Genomic DNA, 20,369 nt, shown 5'->3' on the forward strand with positions numbered 1-20,369 from the left:
CCACACTTTCCCCTGCTAACATCTCAGTAAATGAGCTAGTAGATCATTTTAATTCAAAAATATTATAGATGCCATTGCTCCAACTAAGGTAAAGGAAGTGTCTGGCAAGAAAATATCTCCATGGAGAAAGGCCATGACCGTAAAAACAGAAAAAAGAGAATGTCGAAAATCTGAACGCAGGTGGTGAAAAACAAATCTCCAGGTTCACTTTGAAATCTATAAAGAGAGACTTGGCCTTTATAATTTGGAATTGAAAAATGCACGACAATCGTTCTTCTCTGACATCATTACCAAAAACAACGCACGTGCCTTGTTTGCTACCGTCGACAGACTAACTAACCCCCCAGTGTCAGTAGCCTCTGAATTTATATCCACCAGGGCGTGCAATGATTTTGCCTCCTTCTTCACTGACAAAATTCAGAAAATCAGACGAGCAGTCAGTGCCTCTGCATCAGGAACAGCAAATGTGTTGTCTCTGTGTCCACTTAACATCAATTCAAACACCATGACACAATTCCATCAGATTAATGATAAAAACCGAGAGGACATTATTCAACTTCTGAAATCCTCCTCCTGCTGCCTTGATATTATTCCAACAGGATTTTTCAAAGATGTTTTGCCTTGCATGGCCTCAGATCTATTTCATATAGTAAACAAATCTCTTCACTCAGGTATTTTTCCACAGGCCCTGAAAACTGCAGTCATTAAACCACTCTTAAAAAAGAATAATCTAGATGCTTCAGTAATGAACAATTACAGGCCCATATCAAACCTCCCATTTCTAGGTAAAATCATTGAAAAAGTTGTTTTTCAACAGTTGAGTAATTTCTTGCATTTAAATAACTGTTTTGATGTGTTCCAGTCAGGCTTTCGTCCAAACCACAGCACTGAGACTGCTCTTGTAAAGGTCTTTAATGACATCCACTTAAACACAGACAGTGGCAGAACTTCAGTGTTAGTATTATTAGATCTCAGTGCTGCGTTTGACACTGTTGACGACAACATATTACTCGACCGACTGGAAAACTGGGTGGGACTTTCGGAAACAGTTCTAAATTGGTTTGAATCCTACTTAAAGGACAGAAACAACTTTGTTTCTATAGGTAAATACACATCTGAGTTGACAAATATGACATGTGGGGTTCCTCAAGGCTCCATCTTGGGGCCTCTTCTCTTTAACATCTACATGCTACCACTGGCTCAGATAATGGAAAAACAACAAAATAAGTTACCATAGCTATGCAGATGACACACACATTTACGTAACAATTTCACCAGGAGACTATGCTCCAATTCAAACACTGAGTAAGTGCATTGAACAAATCAATGACTGGATGTGTCAGAACTTTCTCCAATTAAGCAAAGATAAAACTGAGGTAATGGTTTTTGGAGCCAAGGCAAAACGTATAAAAGTTAGCGCTGAGCTTCAGTCTGTAATGTTCAAAACAACAGATAAAGCCCAGAAATCTAGGTGTAGTCATGGACTCTGACCTGAGTTTCAACAGTCACATTAAAACAGTTACTAAATCAGCCTACTATCACCTAAAGCAGGGGTCGGCAACAGGCGGACCGCGGTCCGTATCCGGACCCAGACGCCGACCTATAATCAATACATTAATAGGGGATTTTTCGGCGCCTCCCGCTTTTTTAACGCTGATTTGGGTGACTTGTGTCACTGACGGACAACTTCTCACTTCCAAAAATAAGAAGAAATCTAGACCGCAAAAATAATTAAACAAGCGAGTACCTGTTTTTCCTGGCCAAGAACAGGTTCATTGAACACAACACGAGCGTAACGTGTCTTCACGTGGTATGTCTCGTCTGAAAGGAGTGATGACAGAGAGCACCGGAACGCCACTCCAGCTCTTCAAATATTGCAGTACCCATAAGGAGCCGTACACATGCCGCAGTGTTTGCGTGGCTGTGTCTTTAGTTGTAAGCACAGTGGCGATCTGTTGTTATTAGCATCTGGTTAGCTAGCTATGCTAACGAATTTAAAGAGCTTTTCTGCAACCAGGTGGAAGAGAGCTCTCTCCTGAGAGGCTCACATAACCTCAGCTCAGTGAGGTTAAGGCACACCTTGATATTATCATTATAGTTATTAATGAGACTAAATGAAAAACAGGTATAAAATACTATATGACAGTAACAAAAAAGTTGTTAAAAATAAGAATAGAGTTTAAAAAGGGAGTGATTTGTAAAAATATCCAAAAAGAAAAATATGCTTACAGTTCTGTTTCATATGGATGTTGAGAGATGTATCCATAGATCTCTTAATATTGCTCTCAAAGTGTACCAGATTGATGCTTTTAACTTCAATATTTAGAAATAAATCTTCCCAGGGGAGCATGCCCCCGGACCCCCCTAGAGGAGGTTAGGTCCCCCCCTCACTTAAATCATGTTCACATGGATAGGATACTAAATACATTTGCACACATCTTGTGTCCATATCTTTCTGTTTTGGTGGTCACGCCACACTGTGCACATGCATGCATACGTGAGTCATGGTGAGATATCTGGATTAAGAGGTTGCTTTTTCTTTGCACAGCATGAAAGAAAGGCCAAATGAATGGGCTGTGATTTTAGTTTTTTTTAAGCAGAGGTTGAGTTCAATCAGTTGTACGACCCTCGGAGGATGTTGTAAAAATTGAAAGGAAAAAGGTTCCCCACCCCTGCTGTAAATAATAATAAAAACCCTTGATTTTTAACTTAACATCTTAACATCTCCTATTAACGTCTCTTATTGATCTGAGTATATTATAAAGAATAGCCAGTTAATTGAAGCATTATAGCACAGGCCTTTGTCAGATGGTATATTACGCTGTTTTTTTCCTTCTTCGAATAGTTCTCTCTTTTTTCACCATACCTGTGTTTGCATCACTGTAACCAATGAGCACCTGCATGTGTATGAGAATGGCCCTGACACCAATTCAGCCCAGATTTACAAACTCCTGGCAGGACAAGCTCCAGCTCAATTCTCGCACTGAATTTTAAAAAAGTGAGTGAGGGACTGCAATATAAGAGGGAAAGAAAGAGCAACTTTAAAACTGTTCAATTGTTATGATGTGTAAAGACTGATATTGTTCTATAATCGGCTGAAACTGTTAAGTCATGATGTGAAACGATTAACAAAGAAAAAGGGACACTCAAGCTGCTGCTACACTTTATTTTATTTATCTAAAATTAAGCACTTTTAAGATGCACATATTTTCAAAAGCTATTTTATTTATTTTCTCTATTTTATTTGTAAATGCAGCCCGAGAGGAACATTACACATATCCACAGTATTTAATGTTAATTGACAATAAATATTGTTGTTTTTGTATTGTACTTTCTTTATTTGATTGGCAGTCAGCTGTTGATTACATGCAGACGTTGATAAAGCTACAGGTCACTTCAATATATATCACACTAATTCATGAAGCAAGTTAGACATTTTGATGTTCCGGACCTTTGCATGGGGACATTTTCTCTAACTGGACCTCGTTGAATTGTTGTTGAATACCCCTGACCTAAAGAATATATCTAGGATTAAAAGACTAATGTCACAACAGGATTTGGAAAAACTTGTCCATGCTTTTATCTTCAGTAGACTCGACTACGGCAATGGTGTTTTCACAGGTCTCACTAAAAAATCTATTAGGAAGCTGCAGCTGATTCAGAACGCCGCTGCTCGAGTCCTCACTGACACTAAGAAAGTGGATCACATCACTCCTGTTCTGAAGTCTTTACACTGGGTTCCTGTGTGTCAAAGAATAGATTTCAAAATACTGCTGTTGGTTTATAAAGCACTGAATGGTTTAGGCCCAAAATACATTTCTGTATTTCTGCTAAATTATGAACCATCCAGATCTCTCAGGTCTTCAGGGACTGGTCAGCTTTCTGTCCCCAGAGTCAGAACTAAACATGGTAAAGCAGCGTTCAGTTATTATGCTCCAAATATCTGGAACAAACTACCAGAAACCTGCAGGTCCGCTGCAACTCTGACTACTTTTAAATCCAGGCTGAAGACTTTTCTTTTTGTCGCTGCTTTTAATTGAACTATTCATATCTTAGACTGCACTGTTACTTTTATCCATGTATTTTTTCTTTTATTCATATCTTAGACTGCACTGTAACTTTTATCCATGTATTTTTTCTTTTAATGTTTATTTTATTAGCTTTTCTTTTTAATGACTGATTTTAAATGCCATTTTCTTAACGTCTTTCATTTTTTGTAAAGCACTTTAAATTACCTTGTGTTGAAAAGTGCTATATAAATAAACGTGCCTTGCCTTACCAGTATTTTAAAGAAGGAAGGACTAAAAACACAATTTTGAAAAATATGTATTGGGAAGGACCACCATTTGTAATACATTGTCATACAAAAATTCAACACTATATATCATACCTTTTTGTTCTCTGTTTGGTATGCTCGCTGCACTCTAGTCACTGACACACTCCCCCCTCTGATCTCTCCCGTCCTCTCTCTCTCCCTCTCCCCCTTTGGCCCAACAGGGATCGAATGATGCTGCTCAAACTAGAACAAGATATCCTGGAGTTCATTAATGACGACAAGTAAGCCACGTTCTCCTGTATTTAGACTTTCTACAGCCATCCTTTTTATTTATAGATTCCTGAGCTAGTACGATAAATATGGCATGTAGTAGACATTTATTTTGTCTACTTTCTTTTTAAGTTTAGCCAGACAGTGTTTCTAGCTTTGGACTCTGTGAACCCCTGTTAGCAGAGCAGTGCAAACTCAGAGAGGAACATTATGTAGGGAACAAGACAACAGAAGAAAATCCAAGGTTACAAGAATTAATAATTGGAGTTTTTACCATTTTTATTTCAGACAGCCTGGTGTTTTGCCCAAGCCCTTAGAATGCAAATCCATTTGTTAGCAGAACAAACCTAAGAGGGTTATGTTCTCAAAATATTTTAAATGCTGAAAAGAAATGTACACATTACAGCCTCAAACAATAGAGACATAGTTTACTAATTAATTGTAATGCTGTGGTTCTTTGCTTTTTATACTCTTAGTACTTTTAATTTTACAGACTGGACATTAAACACATTTTGCAGTGTAGTATTAAAATATCATATGTTAATCCATCTTTTGTGTCCTCCGCAGTAACCAGTATAAGAAGTTTCCTCAGATGACGTCCTATCACCGCATGCTGCTTCACCGCGTGGCGGCCTACTTCGGCATGGACCACAACGTGGATCAGACGGGAAAGGCTGTCATCATTAACAAGACGGGCAACACTCGCATGTGAGAGCTGCTCTTGACTTTCGTTCAGACTTCAGCAGCTGTAATCTAAATGATATCTTATTCCGATGATTATAGGTATACAAAGAATGTACTAAAATGATTCCAGAATTTATAAAACAGTCAAAGAAACATTATACTTTAATCAGACATTTCTCAATACAGGGATTATAATGGTGTAAATTAGTGTTAATTTCGTTGACTAAAACTATGACGAAATATGTTCGTCAACGACCTTTTTTTTCATGACGAAAACGAGACGATGACGAGACGGCACCGACGGCAGTAAACAATAACTGTAACGAAATCATCATGCAATATCGTTGACGAAAAGTGACGAGACGAAAATGTAGTTTACTAAATAAAAACTATGACAAAATCTCTCTTTACTTTCGTTGACGAAAAATGAGGAGACGAAATATTATCAAAGATAACGTTACATCTCTGATAGTCAGTTTTTCTCCCAGCAGTTCCATTTCCGGTGCTGCGGCAGAGCAGCAGCTGTGTCTGTGCTGCACGCGGCGGTACATTTGAATTACACCGGGCAGCGGCACAATATGAACTGTCAGGAAGACTCGGGTCTAACTCATGGTCTAACTAACCTTATTTAACAGAAAATAAAATGGCAACAACAGGGCTTAGGAGCAGTGGTCGCGTTAACCGAATACCCCCCCGTCAGCGCGAGTGAGTAATACATTGTGCACTCGACGGATAATAATGGATTATGACGGAAATGTTACAATCCTGTCCGTCAAAATGACTGACAACGAAAAAGTCTAAAGCCACCACTGCTTGGGAGAAAGAAACGATGTGATATTTGGGCCCATTTTCGCTACAATGAGGCGGAGAAAAAAAGCGAATGCATTGTTTTATCAGAAGGGAAGCAATGTGGCCATAACACAGAGGTACAAACACCACAAACCTGACCAGATACTCTCTGCAAAGCTGCATTCTTAAATCATTCAACCTGTGTTTTTCATCAAATAAGGACAAGATAATCTTATTTATTTATATACTAAAATGACAAATTATTGGTTTTGGCTAGACTAGTTTGACTGAAATGTTCTATATAATCTGATGACTAAAAAAGACTCAACAGTTTTCATTGACAAAAAGTAGACTAAAATAATTAGTTTTCTAAAATAAGACTAAAATGCTCAGACTTTTAGTCGACTAAATCTTGACTAAAATGTTTACTGTTTTAGTCGACTAAAATAAGACTACAATGCTCAGACTTTTAGTCGACTAAAACTTGGCTAAATAAAAACAGGATGAAGGTGACTAAATATGACTAAAACTAAAAAGGAAATTTAACACAGGACTAAGACTAAAACTAAATTAAAAAATAGCTGACGAAATTAACACTAGTGTCAATAGGGGTCTAGGTAGGGGCTTTTGTATGCAAATGAAATCCAGAAGTAATGTAAACACTCTTAGACAACACACAAAAACAAACATTGATGTTACAACCATGATATGGGTAGTAGAAGAATCCCACAACTATACACTTTGTGTGAGCAGGATGAAGAACCACCTGAACCAAACACTTGGCGAGCAGCAAAATGTAATCCAAGGGAAGGTTTGTTTCAAAGCTGAAGGCATCATCACCGTGGCCGGAGGAATCGACACCAGTTAACAGTTATTGATGAGGAATCTAGGGGCTGATGGGGAAACCACCAACACAAATGCCAAACTGTTAAAAATGCATCACTTTAAGTTCCCTAAACAGTGACAAGGGAAATGGGTTAGTATTTGGGTTAAAATATGAAATGCCACACAATAAATAGAGGGACCCTCTCTCATTGAAACTACTTTTCTTGGCTGACAATTGACTGTCTATTTATAATAATAATAATAATTCCTTACATTTATTATAGCGCTTTTCCAGTGCTCAAAAAAGTCAGAAAAGTAATTGATGTACTTATTTTTTGCTGTTGCCTTGCTAATTTTCTCCATTTCTCAAATGTTGCAGTAAAGTAATGTTTTGTATAGTATGTTAAAATCATGTCTTTTGTCCTTTACAGCCCAGAACAAAGATTCTCTGAACACATCAAAGATGAACGTAACATGGACTTCCAGAAGAAATTCATCCTGAAGAGAGATGATGCCAGCATGGACAAGGATGATAATCAGGTAAACTGGATTGTACCGTCACATTGTTACGTATATCCTAATATAGAACAATAGTGGCACAGTAGTTAAAGGAACTTTACACACAATGTTATTATTTCGTTTTTACTATCACAGGCACAAATAGTGCTGCGTACCGGTACGCCGAACCGGTACTGGACTCGCAAAAACACTAGCACTTACGTATAGTCTCCTTTTTGTTCTAAACCATCTAAAACCTCCCTGAAGGCAGGAGAGACTGAAAAGAGTCAAGGGAAGCTTATAAAAGTTAACAGCATTTAATTACACAAAAGATGCGGTGGTGTACAAATGAAATTGCAAAAGGAGGCGCTCTCCTCATCTCCCGTCAGCCCAGGTCAGCAGGGAGAAGAGATAAATTCCTGGCTTGCTCTTCCTGTTGTCATCTGAGGTCTTCTCCTATTGGCCGGCGTCGTCGGGGGGCGGGTCCAATGCAATTCCTGCCTTTTTCTGTTGCTAAATTACATCATTCTGGTGTCTGTGGTTATTTAAACATTCCCTGATTTCATTTCATTTCAAACCTTTATTTATACAGATAAATCCCATTGAGATCATTGATCTCTTTTTCAAGGGAGACCTGCTCAAGTAGTTCCACATGAAACATAAAAACATAAACAGAACAACAAAAGGACATCATACAGCATCATTTACATAATTATCCACATAAGCAGGTACCAATAGCTTCCGATTGACTAGCATCCAACCGAGCTTAAACGTTGATAAACGTTATTCAGCGTCAATAAATGAGTGCTAATCCCAGTGTGCTCAGTGTACAACATCACATGTCATTTCACCTTCGATTCACGGTTTAAAAACGTAGCATTTCGCCATATGCTAATGCTAACCGGAAGTGAATAATTTTCAGAATAAAAGTATTAAGTTAATAGTGTGAACTTCCGGTTTTTTCAGAATAAAACTGATTTACATTTTATTTAATTCAAATTAAGCCATATCAACATTGATTTTAATTTCTAACAGTATGTATGTACATCACTATGTATGTAGTATGTACTGTATAATGTACACATGTAGAGTTGTAGAAAATACATGGTGTACAGACAGTACAGTACACTCTGACTGTACAGTCACTACAATGTATACTGTATAGTAGGTGTGTAACAGTGTAATGCGTTTGGTTACTTTAGTTTGGTAAATGAAATAAATGTTTGAACTTTGTAGTAGTTCACTGTAGTTGCTGTCATAAGTCATTTGTAGACTAAGTGGCAAAAAGTGTTTTTTTTACATTTGTACTTTGTAGAGAAATGTAGACACAAGTTGAAAGGGAACAAACCTGACGAGTTTGAATTTGATTTGATATATGAGTTTATTTTCAATTGACAATTAGCTCACAATAAGTTCACTTTACATTACATTGCATTTAGCTGACGCTTTTATCCAAAGCGACTTACAATAAGTACATTCAACCAGGAAGACACACCCTTGAAGAAAACAGAATCATATAAGTACATCAGGTTTCATAGAGCCAAACATTTCAAGTGCTACTCAACTGGCTTTAGATAAGCCAGTCCTTTATTAGTATATAAGTGCTCTGTTAGCAGTTCTTTGTTAGTAATTCTATCGCTCGAGGTGGAGTCGAAAGAGATGAGTTTTCAGTCTGCGCCGGAAGATGTGCAGGCTTTCTGATGTCAATGGGGAGCTCATTCCACCATTTTGGAGCCAGGATAGCAAACCCACGTGTTTTTTCTGATGGGAACTTGGATCCCCCTCACAGCGAGGGTGCAGCGAGTCGTTTGGCTGATGCAGAGAGTAGTGCACGCGCTGGGGTATACAGTTTAACCATGTCCTGGATGTAGGAAGGGCCAGATCCATTCGCAGCATGGTATGCAAGTACCAGTGTCTTGAAGTGGATTCTAGCAGTTACCGGAAGCAAGTGAAGGGAGCGGAGGAGCGCAGCGTTGTTGGAAAATTTAGGAAGGTTGAAGACCAGACGAGCCACTGCATTCTGGATGAGCTGCAGAGGTCGGATGGCACATGCAGGTAGACCAGCCAGGAGGGAGTTGCAGTAGTCTAGGCGTGAGGTGACGAGAGCCTGGACCAGAACCTGCGTGGCTTTCTGGGTCAGCTGGGGACGTATCTTCCTGATGTTGTAAAGCGTGTATCTGCAGCAACGGGTTGTAGCAGCAATGTTTGCAGTGAAGGACAGGTTGTTATCTAGGATCACACCCAGATTCCTTGCAGTCTGAGTCGGGGAAACAACAGAGGTGCCGATGTTGATTGTCAGGTCAAGAGTGGGACAATCTTTTCCCGGAAGAAAAAGCAGTTCAGTCTTGTCAAGGTTGAGCTTGAGCTGATGCGTGCGACGACCTGGTTCTCTGAGCGGGGAAAGGACAGAATTAATTGGGTGTCGTCAGCGTAGCAGTGGTATGAAAAACCATGCGGGCTAATGACTGAACCGAGCGAGTTTGTGTACAGGGAGAAGAGGAGGGGACCAAGCACAGAGCCCTGAGGGACCCCAGTAGTTAATTGACAAGGGTCGTTACGTATAAGTTACCCTGTAGGTATGGTCTTTGAGGTATGAGGTGAGGAGGGAAAGTGCAGAGCCTGAAACTCCAAGTTCTTGGAGAGTGTGAAGGAGGATCTGATGGTTCACCGTGTCGAATGCAGCAGACAGGTCCAACAGGATGATGACAGAGGAGAGGGATGCTGCTTTGGCAGTGTGCAGTTCCTCAGTGACAGCAATGAGAGCAGTTTCTGTGGAGTGACCTGCCTTGAAACCAGACTGGTGCGGATCCAGAAGGTTGTTCTGGAGAGTTGTTTAAAGACAGCACGTTTTAGACAAAGTGTTTTAGACAGGAACGGGAGTAGAGAGACAGGCCTGTAGTTTATAACATCAGATGGGTTGAGAGTGGGTTTCTTTAGGAGAGGGTTTACTCTTGCCTCCTTGAGACTGTTTGGAAAGTGACCAGAAGTTAGAGAAGTGTTGATGAAATGGGTGAGAAACGGTAGAATATCAGGAGCGATAGTCTGAAGGAGGTTTGAAGGGATAGGGTCCAGAGGACAGGTGGTAGGGCGGGCAGAGGTAATGAGGGTAAGAACCTCACTTGGAGAGAGAGGGGAAAAGGAGGTTAGTGTGTGGGTGGAAGGAGGGTCTGGTGACCCAGCGGTGAGTAAAGGTGAGTCAGAAAAAGAAGAGTGAATATCATCAACCTTTTTTTCAAAGTGGTTAACAAAGTCGCTTGACAGAAGTGAGGAGGGGCTTTGGGGGGGTCCAAGAGGGTGGAGAAGATGGAAAATAGTTTTTTGGGATTGGAATAGGAAGATTGGATCTTATCTTGAAAGAAAGTGCTTTTTGCCTGAGAGATCGAAGCAGAGAAAGAGGAGAGGAGAGCCTGATAGGTTAGGAGGTCGTCATGGTGTTTGGATTTCCACCGTTTCCGCTCTTCTGCCCTAAGGACGGTTCTATTAGCACGCAGTGCGTCATTTAGACAGGGAGCAGGAGGGACTGACGAGCCTGCCGAGATGTGAGAGGACAGAGAGAGTCCAGAGAGGATGAGAGAGTAGAGAGGAGAGTTTCTGCAGCAGACTTTGGAGGCAGGAGTTGGAACGAGTCGGAGGAAGGGAGGGCTGAGAGCACCGATGAGGCAAAGGTAGAGGGGGAGAGGGAACGAAGGTTACGGCGGACAGGTGCAGGATTAGAAGAGATTAGTTTGTTATGTTTGGAAAGGGGTAGAGAGAATGAAATGAAGAAGTGATCGGATGTGTGGAGCGGGTTTACACAGAGGTTAGAAGTAGTGCAGTTCCTTGAGAATATGAGATCAAGGACATTGTCAGCTTTATGAGTTGGTGGGGACGGAGACAGTGAGAAAGCAAAGGCGGTTAACAGAGATGTTAGTTCGTCTATCTTCCCTGTCTGGAGGTTGAAGTCTCCGAGAAGTACAGCGGGAGGGCCAGTTTCAGGGATGTGTGAGAGGAGATTATCTAATTCCTCCAAGAAGTCCCCCAAGGCGCCTGGTGGACGGTAGAGAACAACAATGGTTAATTGTATAGGATGGGTTACTGTGACGGCATGGAATTCAAAGGTGGAAGGAGTGAAGTTAGGTAGCTTGAAGAGGGAAAAGCTCCATTTGGGAGAGAGCAGGAGACCAGTGCCACCTCCTCTGCCAGTGGGTCTGGGTGTATGGGAGAAGGAATATGCTGTGGAGAGAGCTGCTGGGGTGGATGTGTTGAATGGAGTAATCCAGGTCTCAGTGAGAGCAAGGAAATCCAGGGTCTGCAGGGAGGCGTAGCCAGAGATGAAGTCAGCCTTAGGAACAGCTGACTGGCAGTTCCACAGGCCACCTGAAACTAGATGTTGGATCTCAGTGGAGCATGTGGGATAGACGAGAGCAGGCCGGTTATAGCGATTAGGAGATACACGGGGCCAGTGATAATTGCGAGGAGACATATGAACAGGAATGGAGAAAATACACATGATTATAGCATGAGGGGCTAGAAAACTAAAGAAAAGAAAATAAGACACCAGCGATAATTAGCTTAATCAGAGGAGGATTTGCCTCCTCTTTGCCACCCTCGTGACTCCCGCAGGACTCCAATGTCTTTGTCAGTCTTACTCCCGCAGGACTCCAATGTCTTTGTCAGTCTGACGCTGACGCTCCAGGAAAGAGCTACCTAAAATGGACGCCCGATTGCTGAGTTCTCACAGCTGTGGGGCCACGCCCCTCTAATTAGTTACCTCTCTACAGCTGATGGGCAACAGCAGAGTGGCCCTGCCTATATTGTAATGCAGGGTTGAGTGCCCCTACTGAGACCTGTGTAACAGGTTCACTTGAGCAGATCTGAGATTTAAAATCTCTTAAAAGCGCCGTTTTAGCTACAATAACTACAAAACAATTATACAGAGTAGATTAAATGAAACAGAGAAGTCTAATTAAACAAGAATATAACTTACAGTGGTTTCTGCGTCAATAGGTAGTGTCGTCACCCGGTCTAGATGCACACTGAGTTCTTCAGATTTTAAATGCGGTATTTGAGTGCTTTTTAGCTGGAAGATGACTAATTCACACTGTTGTACTTCACGCAATCAGCAGAGTGGCCCTGCCTATATTGTAATGCAGGGTTGAGTGCCCCTACTGAGACCTGTGTAACTTTAGTTACTCACACAACTTGACACAAGCCATGGGTTCAGGTCTGGACTTGAGTCCGGACCTGAACCTGAATGTGCGTCCAGGTATGCAGCACTAGGCACAAATCACTATTTTAAAAAAACAAAACAATTAATCTGGTTCCTGGTGTAAAGATGTGTGTCTACGTATAAAATGAATTTGCCGATCGACAGATACCTCATTTCAGACAGTTTGAAACGCGAGGGCCGTGGCCGGCACGGGGTCTGCCCTCGCTCAAAGGAAAACCTCCAGCGTGACTTGAGACTGCCCCCTTGATAAATAAATGTAATTTATAATGAAGCCAGCTGCAATGGATCATTGATCCACCAGGAGGTGCAGTGGGGTTCCACACTGGACAGTGATGCAAAATGGCGCCTCCCGCTTTTTTAACGCTGATTTGGGTGACTGTAATTCTTGGAGAACCGAAGAGTTTTCGTTTTGGGTGGGGGGGTCCATCAATTTGTCGAGACAAATTCTCACTTCAAAAAAGAAGAAGAAATCTAGATCGCAAACTAATTAAACAAGCGAGTGCCTGTTTTTCCTGGCCAAGGACAGGTTCCTTGAACACAACAAGAGCGTAACGTGTCTTCATGTGGTATATGTCTCGTCTGAAAGGAGTGTAGACTAGAGTGCTGACGGAGAGCACCGGAATTTAAAGAACTTTTCTACAACCAGGTGAAAGAGAGCTCTCTCCTGAGAGGCTCAAATAACCTCAGCTCAGTGAGGTTAAGGCACACCTTGATATGATCATTATAGTTATTAATGAGACATTAGAGACTAAATGAAAAACATGTATAAAATACTATATGACAGTAACAAAAAAGTTGTTAAAAATAACAAGAATAGAGTTTAAAAGGGGAGTGATTTCACTTCATGAAATCTCTGCAGCACCAGGAGGCAGCGGGAGGGTTAACTCAGCCTCTGAGAAGAGGAGCGCGCAGTGCCTTTCACGCACCGCCTTTCACGCACCGCCTTCACTGTGTTTACCTTCATTAGAAAGGCTAAAGAGCGGTGTGGCTGATGTGTTTTAACCACACACACTTCTACACACACACACACACACAATTTAAACGCAGACTTTTGTTCCTCCATGTTTCGTTGTTATTGTTTCACTGAGCGGACCCGCACATTTTTTTCAAACGCTCCCTTTTTTTGGTCCATCTGCAGCGGTAATAGGTTTTGTGCGCTGTGATGATTCGGCTGTACTGCATATTAAATGTTGTGAAGAAATCTTTCCACCAATAATTCCAATAAGTAATCCAAAATGTTTTCACTTCAGGTTTACTCGTTTTTCAAATGTAACGCGAGCTGAATACAGTTACTTGATTTTTGTATTCTGATTACGTAACGCCGTTACATGTATTCCCTTACAACCCAACCCTGGCTACACCATTGTTTGGTTTCCATGGTAGCGCGTTTCTTTAGTAGCGCACGCAACTGAAAGTCTGAGAGGGTGGGGATTGTTCACAGAAAACAGAACAAGAATCGACAACTCCACCCTCTGCTCACTCCTTTCCTGTAAAATACAGGTCCAGCCAGACAAAACAGTGCACTTCTCTTTCCCGCACTACTGTGACAGACCATGGGGCTGGGTGAGCCACTAACATATTCATATTTCTCTTCTCAAAAAGAGAAATATGAACGTTAGTTTTTAACTGAAATTATCAAATAAAGTCAACATTTCACAGTGTTTACAAACATTGACCATACCGTTCACCAGCCCCACCCCCCTATGCCTACTGTATGTTGCGAACTCTTTGTTTAAAACTAATTGGCCATCGGAATATGTGTGTCCCAACCCCCCCCCTGTGATCTCTCTTCTCCAGCAGTCTGGTTTGTGTCGCAGTTCCTGTTGTTTCTATCACGCATTGCCGGTATGAAAGGGTCTGTGCCGGAAATATCAAACATTTAATAAAAGTGAAAAACAATGAACAAGACTTACGGCCCGTCTACACTACAGGCATCGACAAATGCTTTCAACGCTTCGCCCATTCACTTGAATGGGGTGACGTAGTTGATTTTGAATCTTCGCCGAACTGCATTGTGGGGAGCGTGGCTTTGCAAGCATCGCGAGCATCAAAAGTTGAGCAATGTTCAACTTTTGAGGCTCGATGCTTGGCATCAGCCAATCAAATCATGCAAATCTGACAGTACAAGCGCTAGCCAATCAAACCGCGTGTATGCTGGGAGAGAGTACGCAGGTCATTTCCTCATATTCAAAAAAATGGAGCGGTAGTGAATCACCCGGTGCTGTATGATCAGTCTCTGTTCATCTACCGGGATACAAACCGGAGGAACCAGGCATGGAGGGAGGTGGCAGAGACAGTGGATGAAACTGGTAGGTTTTCGCCTGTTTGGGGATTTTATATCCAGTTTACTTCGTTTTAACATTGCTATTGCTTTGTATGCCGGGGGCGGGAGGAAGATTCCTGATTGGTTGTTGGTCGCCTTGGGCGCGAGAAATCGCCAAGCCTCAGACACGCCCAGCTTCAAGATTTTTTGATGCCTGTAGTGTAGACGTGCCGTTAACGTATTCATAATAATTAATTATATTTATTCCGTTTGGATGTACGATTTTTGACTTTGTTTAGAGCAGTGATATTCTCTTCCTCTCTGCAGCAGAGAGCTAAGCGCTGTCAGACCGGACCTAACCCTAACCCTGAAAAGTATTATCATCTGAAAGTACAATGAATCATTATGTTATTAGTATTAAATACATATAAGTATTTTTACAACTTGTATTTAGAAATACTCCGTTGTAATTATTGATGCATAAATGTGTTCATCCATTCAATGTGGCATCTGCTATAATGGGGTTAATGTATGATATTACTTAATAATACAATACATTATAATATATGATAATTACATTTTAATTGTATTCATTTCTTATTTCATAGAAACTTATCAAACATATAATTAAAGAATGGTGATATACACAGTGATAGATGTTAAGGACTAACGTTTATAATAAATAGCCTAGTATTTATCCATATTCATAATAATATTTGTATATTCAACAACAATTTTTAATGTAAAAGGTTCATAAAATAAAAACACAACACTGTCATTGCAAGTCACACTCAGTTGACTTTTATGTTCAACTGCTAAATTTGTTACTGATAAAAAAAGGCTTCTACCTAATTACCTTAAATAAACTCACTAATCACGTAAAATGATAAAATACGGCGAAGATATTAAAATATATGTGCTTCCATTTTTCATACTTTTGAAATATATTTGTATTAACTTTATATCATCGTATCTCTGTGTTTACTGGGTCTTTTTGCATAAAACAAAGACTGGCATATAGTTTCAAGCCAGTACTTGTCCGGACTGTTGTTTTTATGCGACACCGGCTTGAACAGGTCATGTGATCTGATCACGCCGGCATTATTCTTATTCTCATCATTCTTTATGAGCACAGTAATGGTAAGGTAGCCTATCTAATTACTTATTTATAACGTGGAGGAAAGGCAAGGCAAGTTTATTTATATAGCACTTTTCAACACAAGGCAATTCAAAGTGCTTTACAAAAAACGAAAGACATTAAGAAAATGGCATTTAAAATCAGTTATTAAAAAGAAAAGCTAATAAAAAATACATGGATAAAAGTAACAGTGCAGTCTAAGATATGAATAGTTCAATTAAAAGCAGCGACAAAAAGAAAAGTCTTCAGTCTGGATTTAAAAGTAGTAAGAGTTGCAGCGGACCTGCAGGTTTCTGGGAGTTTGTTCCAGATATTTGGAGCATAATAACTGAACGCTGCTTTACCATGTTTAGTTCTGACTCTGCGGACAGAAAGCTGACAAGGCAGAAATCCTACAATGAAGCGGGACAGTGTTCTCCGTGAGATCCAGAAACTAAAACTAAGTTCTATTCAAATTCCAATTCTTGACGGGGAGAGCGCTGTAAATGGGTGGCATATGTGCATTTGAAAATAAATAGTAATCACACAGTTATCATACAATAGGCTTAAACAAATATAGCTCTACACCGCTGGCCAAAATGTCCTTAAAATTAAGTCCGAGTTCGACATTTTAATTCATGTCCTGGCAACACTGGCAGGACAGAAGGCGCCCTCTGCCCTCACTCCTCACATCCCAAGCTGCATCCCCAAAAAGTGTATTATGTTGTTACATCGTTTCAGATGTTATGTTTCAGTTGTGCTCTTGATAAGCCATTAAAACAGTAAAAACACGTTCAGCTTCCTTTTGCTTTTTGTGTCTCCTGTACACTGTATTACTGTATTCAGTAATCAGTAACTGATTACATTTACAAAGTAACCCTCCCAACCCTACACTACACATTTTTCTTGGATTTTTTTAACACCATAGTCCCTAATATATTTGTAGAAAGGCAGGAAATTGAATTAAATCGGAAAAATGTTTAATTGTGTTTCGAGTATATATATATATATATATATATATATATATATAATATATAGGCTATTTGTATTTATTTTAGGATCTTAAAATCAGACCTGTTTTTTAAATGAAATTGACTGCAGGCAGGCAGCTCTGATCACCTATGATAAATGCGCCACACCTTATCGCCGGCCATTCAGCCACAGCTCCCTCTATGCAAATCAAACTGTAGACGGTGTGAAAGCGCCTATTGTTTTAAATAATGGTCGGAATGTGAGCCAGAGAACTCTAAACAAAAATGTTCAATCAATAAAGTAACATCTTATCTTAATAATATCTTCATATTATTAATAATAATAATAAATCATACAGTATGTGTCCGAAAGGGAGCAGGAGGAAGCAAACACCAAAACAAATATTACAACAAATATACTACATATTAAAGCAAACTATTAAAAGTATGAGCATAACAAATAAAGAAGTGTAAACATTTACATTATTATTATGATTATTTAATATATAAAGACTATATTATTGAATTACAAGATTAGATATAGGCCTACTTTATTTGATCTAAAATATTGATGTTTTTTCGTTATACTGTAGTAGCCTGTGAAAACCATAACAAATGTGTGTTCAAATGCTCTTCAAAACACAACTGAAAGTCCATGAAACTTGTCTTTCTGTATTTGTGAATGAAGCGCCATCTAATAGTTAAATCCTGAAATTTAAAATCTGGCAACGCCCTCTTGGAAAATAGTGGGAGGGCTTAACATTCCCAGCCGCTGGGATCCGTTGGGTCTTTGGCAGGAAGCTGTTGGCTGGAGTCTGTTCTAGAGTGCTACATCTGTACTTAAAAATATATTCTATGTGGGTTTTGTCCCTTTGTTAAATTAACTGTCAGTCGGCAGAGATGGATGTGATGGAATATAACTACTTTAAACCTTTTCCAGTTCAGATGAAAAAAGTCTTCTTTGGATGCCAACTGGGCTGTGAATCTAACACTCACAGATTTCCAGTGGTGAGCCCCCAGGTTAACTTGGCATCTGGAAGTAGGAGTGGTAGTGCTGCAGCATCATCTTTGTGTGAATTATTCAAAATAACCCTTCCATTGTTTCAAAAAAAGATAGGGATTTTAACAGAAGAGTCAATCGGTGAAACAATTGTAGCTTTGTGTAAGAGCATGTAGAGTTTCAACTGAGATAACTACATTATTTGAGTTTCTCAGGTGGGTGTGACCACACAGGTGAAAATTAGCATGTGGAGGGAGATTTAACCATCTGTAAGACTTGGTTTGGTACTAAAAATGGAGGAGACTCTTCCGTCACATTTAGTTTTTGTTTAAGTCCAAAACATCACAGGTCTGTCCACCCCTTGTTTTGAGTTATTACTATAGAGATAGAACAACTCAGAATCACTGAATGCAAACACTTGTACTAAACTAATGACAGGGCAATCGTATGCAGTAGATTGCATGTTATTGATACTGTCTCTATAAATGACACACACTTTTCAATTTGCAATGTATTGAATATCTCTCCATGGTTTGTTGATTTCCTGAGTGTGAGCCACACAACTGTAACCCAGAGGCCTGTACTACGAATTTGTTCAACAGACCCTGGATATGTTTGAGTTATCTGGCTTAACTAACCCAAAACAAATGCGCTCTCGCTAAGCGGTCCTACAATGCTGGTTATCAACTCGTTAACTCAAGCCAGGATTTCTCTATCCGGCTGAGTGTGCGTCGTTCACATGAAAGGGGCGGGGTTAGCAACATTTGACCAATCACCAACATGGAGAAGCGTACTGACAGCGCAGCGTCACACTTCCTGAATGAAAAGTGAACTATAATATTAGACATATGAAGACGTTAAACTTTAAACATCCATGACTTAAACACTTTATCCAGGATAAAAGCCACATAGTTGCACCTGCAAGGTGAATACAGCTGGTAAAAGAAAAAGTGTTTGACAGTCTGTGACACTGAGTGTTGCACGGCCAGATACGGCTCAAGAAGCTGACTCGGATAAGGAAATATATGATACATTATGATGTGATATGATTGATAATGGGACACACACATCGAAGTCTGCACTCAGTGCCGTGGACTGTACGTAATGTTACTCTGATCCGGTTACTTATATTGTGGCAGATATTTAAGTAAGCTTTCTTAACGCTAATGTTATAATAGTCAGAGTGCTCTGAAGATGGGAGGTGATATTCTATTCATGTTCACATTCACACAGTCAGTTGATTTTTGCCGGCCGTCTTTCCTGCAACGGCAGCTTTTCTGTATTTCCTCTATCCTGTAATATGACTTGATCGCTTTAAACTCCGCACACTGAGCTCTGATTGGTCAGCAGACGGTGCTTTCACTGAGTTGATCTCTTAGCCTGCAACCTAACCTGCTCTGGAGCAGGCTAGCCGTTCAGCATAAGTTACCATGGAGATCTACCCCGGTAAGAAGAGAACCAGCGTCGTAGGACCGTAAACCCAGAGTTTTCCCTGAAGTTAGCTCGCTAAGCAAAAATCCGGCTTTGTAGTACAGGCCTCGCACGTGTGCTGTTTATCCACACTGCAGACAGTTTTAGGAATGGTGCAAGATGCACATTTTAAACAACAGTATACAGTCAGATAATAATCTCACAACTAAAACATCTCTGTTGTTTCAGAGGGAAGTTAATAACATAGGTATTTAGGTTTTAAACCACACATTAGACTTCCATTTTTAACCACAAAGGATTAAAAATAATAAGGAATAATATGCTATAGTTGTTGCTGAAATTTCACACTTGTCATCATTCCGACAGTGTTTGTTTGAAACATTGACACATTTTCTTGGCGCCTAACGCGTTTGCATATTTGTCATTTCCCTTTGTTCTATCACGTTAAATCTTCCCACACTTTTCCCACCCCTCAAAACACTCAGTTTGCAAAGTTTCCATTCTGTTGTTTTTGTTTTGAAGCAGCTGCTCTCCATCACATGCTACTGTTGTTATCATGTGACTTGTTGCTTCTTATCTTTACAGAAGGACGCTACGCATGTATTGTATTTACATAAAACTTTAGCATATTTTTGTCAAAAGTGAATAATGGATTGTAACACTTTCATTTGATTGTGTTCCTAAATGTTAGATCCGCGTGCCGCTGCAGGACGGGCGACGTAGCAAGTCCATTGAAGAGCGAGAGGAAGAGTATCAGCGGGTACGAGATAGGATCTTTGCCCGAGAAGTAAGTATTGGACCTGGAAGGGTTTTGAATAGTGAGATGTCAAAAGGTCCAAATTGGACAGTACATTTTTGTTAATAAATGTTGAATTTAGACGTGGTAATATTGATATCTGAAGTTGGTGTTTCCCAGTGTGTTTAGCTTGTGACCCGTTAATACAGAGCATGATCACTAGGTGCATGTCTGCGAGATGTAAACAGTTGTTTTTACCTTCTCTCATTGTTTAATTTAGATAATAGAGGCCTGAAAGGT

The 20,369-nt window shown here is 40.2% G+C and overlaps 1 protein-coding gene across 12 annotated transcripts in view; it reads left to right on the plus strand.

Moving 5' to 3' along the window:
* The window catches only part of LOC117446295 (R3H domain-containing protein 2), an 81,517-nt gene that overhangs the window by 38,184 nt on the left and 22,964 nt on the right, over positions 1–20,369 (plus strand). For all 12 annotated transcript variants that reach the window (XM_071203174.1, XM_034082417.2, XM_034082425.2 and 9 more), the window contains 4 exons: positions 4,498–4,557; positions 5,114–5,254; positions 7,276–7,384; positions 20,025–20,120. In XM_071203174.1, the coding sequence (XP_071059275.1) occupies positions 4,498–4,557; positions 5,114–5,254; positions 7,276–7,384; positions 20,025–20,120 (406 nt within the window). The remainder of the gene's footprint in view (positions 1–4,497; positions 4,558–5,113; positions 5,255–7,275; positions 7,385–20,024; positions 20,121–20,369) is intronic.

The sequence above is a fragment of the Pseudochaenichthys georgianus genome, chromosome 5 (genome assembly GCF_902827115.2).
Source record: "Pseudochaenichthys georgianus chromosome 5, fPseGeo1.2, whole genome shotgun sequence".
NCBI classification, from domain to species: Eukaryota; Metazoa; Chordata; class Actinopteri; order Perciformes; family Channichthyidae; genus Pseudochaenichthys; species Pseudochaenichthys georgianus.